Genomic DNA, 9,672 nt, shown 5'->3' on the forward strand with positions numbered 1-9,672 from the left:
TGTTTTTATCATGTGAAAAGAAAAAATACAACCAAATAACAAATGAAAATTACAAAAAAAAACATTTTATTAAAGTGACCTTCCAAAACAATTTTTTTTTCACTCGTCGAAACAGTTCCTTTAGAAAAAAATCTCTTTCAAATTGATTTTAACACTACCAAAAGATTTATTCTCGTCCGTCTCTGGTTATCAAAATTGATCTCTGGTGTTGCTCTTATTCTTCCTTACATCATTTTCATCTACAATTGAAAAAAACCATTAAAGTATTGCTTCTTACGTTTGATAGATCACGCCGCTATACATGGACCATAAACAACATAAACCTTACCCTGTGTAAAAGTGCAAATCTAGAACTTACTTCATGAACTACGGGACTACACTAGTTTTCAAGTGTCTGTGTTGATTTACAAGTTGATGTTTTTAAGTCTGATATTATTGCTTGAATATGAATATAATGCGACATTTCGCTTATGAACGACGATGAATATGGGAACTTAATCAGAGTTAAGGAAACGTTACTGCATGTTATCTATTACAGCCGATTTCATTGAGTGTGTAGGCAAAAGTAATATCTTTAGTTAGTGTGCTTGTAAGCTGAACCGTGAAGTCATTATTAGGTCAGGTATATTACCCTCCTTTCGAAGTAGCCTAGTACAACAGGCAGATAAATTTGTTCTGTGTCAGACTTTGTCTACTTTTAAAGGAGGGTAGTTTACCAAACCTAATAATGACATCACGGTTCAGCTGACAAGCAAGCTTACCAAAGATATTATAACCTTTGCCTACACACTCAATGAAATCGGCTATAAACAAATCAACCGTGTGTTCGATTCGCACTTTCTTCGTATTGATCGTTGTGTGTAAGAAAGAGCAAAGAAAATCGAGAGACAAAATTAAGGATATATATAAAATCAATGTCAATTAAACAAAATTTGCTGCAATTTTTACCCCCATCCCCAAAATATTTGAATTAGGTTTTTTTATCCTTCATTGATTTTTTAATGTCGTCCCTAACATTCTCATGAAAATCCCGATGAACAACAAAAGAATGTAAAAGTTATCAAAGGTACCAGGATTATAACTTAGTACGCCAGACGCGCGTTTCGTCTACATAAGACTCATCAGTGACGCTCTTCTCAAAATATTTAAAAAGCCAAACAAGTAAACAGTTGAATAATAATTGTTTGGACTAGTATTGTGAAAATAATTGTCAGAATTTCAAGATTATATATATATTCGTTACAAAAATACGTCATTGTTTATCACAACCTATATCAATTGTACACTGTCTTGGCACTTGGAAACAGTGTAAATAGTATTTGGCACAATTTTTTGGAATTTTGGATCCTCAATGCTCTTCAACTTTGTACTTGTTTGGCTTTATAAATATTTTTGATATGAGGGTATCACCAGCCCAGTAGTCCATACTTCGGTGTTGACATGAATATCAATAATGCGGTCATTTTTATAATATAGTATAATAACAAAACTAATGAACTCCAAGGAAAATTCAAAGCGGAATGTCCCTTATCAAATGGCAAATCAAAAGCTTAAATACATCAAACGAATGGAAAACAACTGCCATATTATGACTTGATACGGATATGTAGAAAGTGACGGAGTAAACCTTTTTCACGGCTAGCTACACGTGTCACTTGGATAACAGACGCATAGATTAATTGCGTTAAACATTTCTCATTCAATTTTATTGAGATAGGACACATATAATAGAATATTGAGCCTACATTTTTAACTATATATTTTATTAAATAATTATCTATTTTGTATTCTTTTTATCATCATAGTTGTTGATTTTAGTGAGTAGTAAATCCCATGCCATGTATACCAAATTAATCCTTTTCCATATGGACTCTTGGAAATGTGATAATACTCTCCGTTCAGATTTGATGCATGACATGCACTGTACCACCATGCCCCGGTGTAGAGAGTTGCACAGTTGCCACTATAGTGATCATTGTCGCGGTCTTTTGTGGTAAATTTTTGTCCATTTTGCCTCGTAAATGAATCTCCTGAAATGCAGTTAGAAGGGTATAAGTATTTCGCTTTTTCACATGCTATTTGGTTGTGGGGATTTCAAGACACCACCCGATCTGGAATCATCTCTAGTTTATAAATGTTATATTGTATAGTTTAATAGTTTTACAGCTCATCAGTGAATTTACATACAGTGTATGCATATGGCATACTGCATACAATATTAATAATATGCATAAATGAACTAGGTGACGACATGGTGGGGCTCGTGATGTTTATTCTTTAGTTTTCTATGTTGTGTCATGTGTACTATTGTTTGTCTGTTTGTATTTTTCATTTTTAGCCATGGCGTTGTCAGTTAATTTTCAATTCATGAGTTTGACTGTCCCTATGGTATCTTTCGTCCCTCTTTTAGTATATATTTATGTAGTCATATATTAATAGGTTTCAAATCAAGCTCGCTAAATGCCAGATAATAAATTTCATCGTAAATGATAATCATTATTGGGATAGATATATAATATTGCAATTATTAATCAACAGTGAATTTCAAATTATGGTAAAGTTAGATTGGTTACGTTTTAATCCATTTACCCATAATTGTAAAACCTCGTTCTGAAGATCTAACAAACGCCTGTGATGGATTTTAATTGGCTGCCTTTGCATTCTTCGAAAGGTCAATATTTGTTTACGAGAAAGTCATATATCAGTGATAATCAAAAGTACATTTTTGTATGTACATATATCAATTGAATAAAATCTTTAACTTAACATGTCTGGTATAAAGTACATTTGTACTTGTATGCATGGATATATGAACTTGTGTTAAAACGTATTGTGGTAAATATCACATGATTATCAAGACAACAACATGTTGGTGTAATATTATGGCCAGACCGGCTTTAAAAATCGTCAACACTCATCCGTATTTGTAGCTTGACCACGGACCGAAAGACAATACACCACAATCGAACACACTTAATTTCACTACCTATAGCCGATCATGTTTTTATTTTGCCTTACCAACTCCTTATAAAACACTGTTATTTAAGAAAGTAGAAAATACAAATGTTAAAGTCTTTTAAGTTGACTCAGTCAGCTTTGATCCCCAACACCTAGCACTCAAGGTGAACAAGCTAGCTAAAACCACATAGAAGGTGTTTGATAAATATGTACTAAACAGGGGGTTGACCCTGCAGTTTTTTTTACCCCAAGCCTAGCCCTTACAATCGACTGGAGTAAGCTAGCCAAAGGTAAACTCACAAAAATACAAAACTCCGAGGACAATTCAAAACGGAAAGTCCCTGATAAAATGGCAAAATCAAAGCTCAAACGCATCAAACGAATAACAACTGTTACATTCCTGACTTTGTACATGCATTTCCTTATGTAGAAAATGGTGGATCCCAAAAGACAATCTGGAAGTCTACAGTGGTTGATACAAATGTACTAGACAAACAGTAAAGATTTATACTGAAAAGGGACGATCCAAAATAAAAAGCACTTTTTTTAAAGATCTTGTTTTATCCTCTCTAGTGTGGTTGCTTATTATGTAAGATCATCTTTAATATGATATGCATAGTCAGTGTTATGGTAGAAATATTTTTTAAAGGAAGTAAGGCAATAATATCAAATTATAAAGAGTTCAAAAACAACATTTTTAAGGGAATAGACATTATAATTGCCAAAAAAGAGAGATAAATTAAGCAATGACCATTAACAACAAACTGGAACTAAAGTTATGAAGTAGCATTGTGCCAATACACTTTCACGGACCAACAATTTATTTTTCAAATATAATTCTATAGTACCTGCATCGCCAGAATAATTCCCGACTGACAGTGTATAGCCACACGTCTCATTTGATACGGTGAAAGTTTTGTAGTTGTCAGATTTTGTAACGCCTTCAAAGTCAGTCATGATAAATCGTAAGCTATGGTCTCCATTTGATGTTATTTGATGAATTAAGTCATTTCCTTTAAAGAAAAACAAATTTTTAAGAAAAACAACAAAGATTGAGGGGGACGAGTTTGAAATTGGGACAGTTTTGGTCATTTTTTTCATTTTTTAAGAAATATGCAAGACCTTAAACAAAATCAAACGACACAGTCATGAACAAATGAATAGTTAAGAAATGAACATAGAAAACTATGTGAAAATAATATAAGAGCTATTTTTTTAGTGCTTGTAGTTTAAGGGTTTGGTTTTGGATATCTGCAATCAAAAGATAGACAGGGCTTGAGCTTGTATTCATTATACTTCAAAGTTATTGGCTGTTAAATATAATGCAGAGTATATTGAAATAAGCTGAATCCCTGTCTGTCTATTGATTACAGATGTCAATCTTACTTACAATGCTTAAGCAAACATTTATACAAACAAAACAAGCCAGCCAAACCTTTTATGTACAAGCATTCGAAGAATAGCTCTAATCACTTTTACAATGAGTAGTGAACTCAGTTGCATTGGAATTATAACCAGTTCCTTGCTCTGGCACTAGTTGCATTATTCATGGAAAGTAGGAATCCAAAATTATGTTGCATACGATTGTTTCGTTATAATGGCGAAACGGTGACATGTTTTCATAAATCCCTGAGTTTATAGGTTCTGCTCAACTGATATATTCGAGAAAGGATTGAAAAGTATTTGAGAATTCATTCAAAGAAATCAAATACAAACCCATCCAGTACTCGCCATCTGGACTTCCGAAACCATTTTTATAGTGTATCCAGTTTTTTGTAGAAATCGATGTAACCATTGTGTCTTCTTTGTATAACCTGCGTTACGGACAAATCATGTTCAACATTTAAGTGATTCAAATTAATTGTAACTTATTTAAAGTGATTCAATCAGTACAGCCATTGTTTAGCAACACAATTGTACCAAAATAATTTACCACTTTAACATTACATTGATCGACAATACGCTTAACTGTAAGTTAAAGTGTGTCTTTTTTTTAAATTATATTGGGTCATCAAAGACCAACAGTGCCTTGAATATCGCTTTAAGGATGGACTAATTACAGTTCAATAAATCATTTTCAACCAGTTCCAAATTAATATGACATTTCATAGACATCGTAAAAGAGGGACGAAAGATACCAGAGGAACAGTCAAACTCATAAATTGAAAATAAACTGACAACGTCATGGCTAAAAATGAAACAGACAAACAGACAAACACCAGTACACACGACACAACATAGAAAACTAAAGTAAGTTGAATAATATTTCAGCTTGTTTTGTAATTTCGTAAAGAGGGATACTGTCCTCGAATTTTAAAAGACATATTTATCGGAGTTTATAAAAAAAAATCCTCAAATATTTGTGTAAAATCAATACTTTAAGTATCTCAATAGATGAGAGAAAAAGCCGTGTTTTGGGGGTTATTTTTTAAGGTATGTATTGTAAAGTCAGTCAGTCTGTAATAAAGTCTCAACATGCCAACAGTTTGTTGGAAAGGTTTTGCGTAGAATTATTATTATTCAAACGTGTTCCCAAAAAGTTATACATCATTTTAAAAGTTCATAGTTTTTTTTTAACTAAATACTGATTTAAGACACACATATGAATTAAGATCAAATGTCCTTTGGAAAACCACAATGTTTTATCAAAAAAAGAGTTTTTGGTGTATAATCATGGTTTATCTCCGGGTTTTCAAACGTTAAGCTAACGGAGGCAAAACAAAAAAACCGAGTGTGCGTTCTTAAGGATAAAAAGTTACATATATGTATTTGACAGGCTTATAAAAAGAATTTTAAAATATATAAAAAAAAAATTAAAGATCTAATTACAGTTGAATTGGTAACCTTTTAGAATATTTTGTTTACCGTGTATTTTTGTTTACCCTATCACAAATATTGAAGATAGGCCTACCCCGGATATTTACTACAATATGCATATATACAATAGACCAAATTTATTTGTTTCTTTTACTTGAAATATGTAATAAAAATTTACAAACTTATAAACATAATTCCTCATATGCGTAACATGCTCAAGTTAGTTTTTAATAAACAAAAAAAAACCTTGGGTTTGGTAGAACAAAATTATTATGTAGTAGATACTTACCGTCCATAAAGACCCGTCATCATCAGCTTCACAAAACACAGATACAGCCAGTGTTGGTTTACTGGATGGATAGATGGTGTAAATACCACTTTTCAAATAATGACCTTTAATTTCGGAACATTCAGTCGGAAATAACAAAGCTATAATACAATTATCATTATTCAAATAAATATATAAAAACAATAATAATAATTTCTAAGCATGACTTGCAAATCATTCTGCCATTTCCTTGTTTCTAAAGTTGTTTTACTATATAAAAAAAAAATTAAAAAAAATCATAAAATAATTCAGACCAAAACAGAGATTGGAAAAGGCATATTACATAGATACATATAGATATGGACATATATTACTTTATAAAAAGTTCCGTTTATAATTGTTTGTATTATGAAGAAACTAAGATTTCAACTACCTCAGACAAAGTTTGTTTGAGATCGAATTGTCCTTTTTTTTTATTAGATCCTTTTTTGGTTATATAGTTTTTCAACTGTTTCGGTTCTTATAGAAACCTGGAGAAAGGTTATTTTAGAAAAGCGCCTCGGATGCAAGAAATTTATAACGCATTTTTTTTATATATTTTTTTCATTGTAATGGTATTAGACTACTGCATTAAAAAGTTCATATAGAATTTAAAACTTTAATATTGAAACAAAAAGATTGGGATACATGAAAAGATAGCCTGTATGAAAGAACCGAAGGAAATTAGCTTATAGCTAATAATACTTTTTTTTGTTATATGTTAGGCATGTAATTATAAGCGAAGTTCCCGTTTCTATAATACAATCATCACTGAAATACCGATATATGGGGTTTCTTACTATGTGGATATTTTTGACAGGTTAAATCCTCGTTACAAACTTTGGTTGCATTACAACATACTGTACACTTTACATGATGACCATCTGATCTTCGTCCAAAAACAGGCCCAAAAGACTGGAGACAAGCCTGAAAACGGAAACAATCTGTTCTATAGACCAATAACAATAAGAAAGAGAAAAGATAGTTCACTCAGTCAAGAAACAGTAAATGAGCTATGGTGAATAATATTGTAAGATTTTACATCTTGGACTGTCAAACCGAAAATTGAAAGAATAATTCACTTAACTTTTAAACTTGGTCAATATTAGTGAATTGACATCCAGCAAATGCAAGAATCTGTGTAGAAAACAAATAAAATGTGTGGAGAATATGTTCGAAATTATTTTAAATAACTTTTTTCGCAAAACAGTAATGTGATATAAAAGTCAGAGTGAAGTTATTTGTAAGTTATCACAAAACGTAAAAAGCAATCAAACTTCGTAACGATACGAAGCCATAAAACATTATTTTTTAATTCTTTACAATATGTAAAATATATTGGTAAATGCATAAAAAAATGGTTATTCAGAAATTGATGTAGCAATAACGTATTATCATTTTGAGAAAATCAAAGGACTATAAGATTTTAAGACACATTTTAGGGCATTTTTCATCCATTTTAGATGCATAGAACAAGAACATGACCATACCTGTGGAAATGCACAGCCATAGTCATAGAGAGAGGAACCGGATTCTGTTATATAATGATGCATGGAACATACCTGTATTTAATCAATAGATCATACATGTATATTTTAAGTAAAAAAGTAAATAAGCTTATTTCAATTAAACCCAAAGTGCCGAACACACTGAAGCTCTGGAAAAATGAATTCAATTAGTTGAACTATAATTCATCAACCGATTTCAGAAACAAACACTATTGTTAAAATGAATAGACTAGCGTACAAGTCATTTAGTAGCAAGTATTGCTTATAAAAAATTATCTTTCCATTGGCATAAAAATATTTTGTTTTTTTTTCAACTTTCAAGAAGTTCATTTGCTAATATACCCTACAAGGTGTTTCTTATTATTGCTTTAAAACGTCAATTCTACTGACTGCACCCATTTCTGTGTAGTGAGAAAAAACATCAGCGATATGATGATTTACATACATAAAAAGGGATACAATATAAAATGAGAATGGAAATGGGGAGTGTGTCAAAGAGCCAACAACCCGACTATAGAACAGACAATGTTTTCATAAGTAAATAAAAGTTGTCTTTCTTCCTACAGGAAATACTATATACTATCATGAATCATATTTCTAATGTATGCATAACGACTACTAGGGTATTGCACGATATCACTTTGTAATATTGAGGATTTACCTGATTGACATCACATCTAATATGGTGTTGGCATTCATCTGCCACCTCGACTCCTGTACACGACGCGCATGTCTGTCCGTATCCATCAGTTTCTACGTTTAAACAAATTCAAAATAAGTATAATGTGTATTGCAAACAATAAACAAGGAAAAATTAACGTTCTTCTAAAACTGTCAAAAGAAGAATGCGTTGCAGAAAACTTTACAAAAATTGTAAAGTAAAATTCTTAATTACGTCAGTATTGTTTTTTTATAACACATAAAATAAACTTAAAATAATAGTTATAGTATTGCGCATCGTGATAATTTTTCTGAAAATTAAATTTAGCGCTTTCATTAGCGTGAAATGAATACTTTATTTAAACTGAGGAGTATAGGTTCAGGTCCATACATGTTTGAAGTGATAAAGTAATCATGTATTAACTTTTGGGGGATTTTCTTTTAAACTGGCACACCTTGAAAATTCTGAATGACTTACTGTACTCATGAACAATTGTTTGAAAAATCGTTATTAAAGTCACTTAGTTTGAACTTATGCAATTCCATTTCTGTCTTTTTCTGTATGTTTTGTGTTGTGATTTGTTTTGTTTTGTGGTTTGTTTTGGTTTTATTGTTTGCTTTGTGGTTTGTTTTGGGTTTTTTTCAAACTGCAATATTATACAAACACAACTTTTAAAGTAAAATTTTTATTTTTGTTTATGCAAATGTCTCTATACTTTGAATTACTCAACGTATCTATCAATTATTTTGGCTTATCAAGCGATCAGCGGACTGTGGTCTCCGTGTTAATTCTGAACAAAATATGAGTTTTATGACAAACATTAGCTTTAAACTTGGTCTGATGAGATATTTCAATTTTACTATATGTATAAATGCCAATACAAAACTAAAATATATTTTAAATACTTATAGATTATCGTTGATCATCTCACGCAATCGAGTTGAGATGACCAATGATAATCTGTTTATCGCTATTTTACCTATGACGAAGTTGTCAATTTCATGTCAATTTCATTAGCAACGCCACGTGCCTCCTTAGTTTCCAGCAATAATTTTCCATCTCAAGCGAGTAGCATGATATGAAAAATTATCACAAAGAAAGATCAAAGGAAAAATGCACAAAATAGCGATAATAGCGATAATTATAGATTATCGTTGATCATCTCAACGAGATTGATTTTCTCGCTTGAGCCGGGACGGCGAAAGCGAGAACGGCAATCGAGTTGAGATGACCAATGATAATCTGTTTATCGTTATTTTACCTATGACGACGTTGTCAATTTCATGTCAATATCGTTAGCAACACCACGTATCTGCTTAGTTTCTAGCGATAATTTTTCCATCTCATGCGATTAGCAGGATATGAAAATTATCACAAAAAAAGATCAAACGAAAAATGCACAAAATAGCGATAATAGTTAT

The 9,672-nt window shown here is 31.4% G+C and overlaps 1 protein-coding gene across 1 annotated transcript; it reads right to left on the reverse strand.

Moving 5' to 3' along the window:
• Window positions 1–1,746: 1,746 nt before the first annotated feature.
• On the reverse strand, window positions 1,747–7,640 carry LOC139488305 (uncharacterized). Its single transcript, XM_071273803.1, has 6 exons — window positions 7,573–7,640; window positions 6,883–7,009; window positions 6,065–6,204; window positions 4,675–4,772; window positions 3,807–3,971; window positions 1,747–2,030 (listed from the first exon to the last, which is right to left on the reverse strand). Exons 1-4 carry the CDS (start codon window positions 7,633–7,635, stop codon window positions 4,713–4,715), a joined length of 390 nt encoding a protein of 129 aa, XP_071129904.1. The 5' UTR covers window positions 7,636–7,640; the 3' UTR covers window positions 1,747–2,030; window positions 3,807–3,971; window positions 4,675–4,712.
• Window positions 7,641–9,672: the final 2,032 nt, after the last annotated feature.

Source organism: Mytilus edulis, chromosome 9 (assembly GCF_963676685.1).
Source record: "Mytilus edulis chromosome 9, xbMytEdul2.2, whole genome shotgun sequence".
In the NCBI taxonomy this organism is placed as follows: domain Eukaryota; kingdom Metazoa; phylum Mollusca; class Bivalvia; order Mytilida; family Mytilidae; genus Mytilus; species Mytilus edulis.

Bases quoted from the DNA above. Each gene is read 5' to 3' on its own strand.
- LOC139488305 (XM_071273803.1), bottom strand. From the start codon at position 7,635: ATGCATCATTATATAACAGAATCCGGTTCCTCTCTCTATGACTATGGC. The intron at 7,010-7,572 runs GTATGGTCATGT...TTCCGTTTTCAG, and splicing joins ATGGCTGTGCATTTCCACAG to GCTTGTCTCCAGTCTTTTGG. The intron at 6,205-6,882 runs GTAAGAAACCCC...ATTGTATTATAG, and splicing joins CTGTCAAAAATATCCACATA to CTTTGTTATTTCCGACTGAA.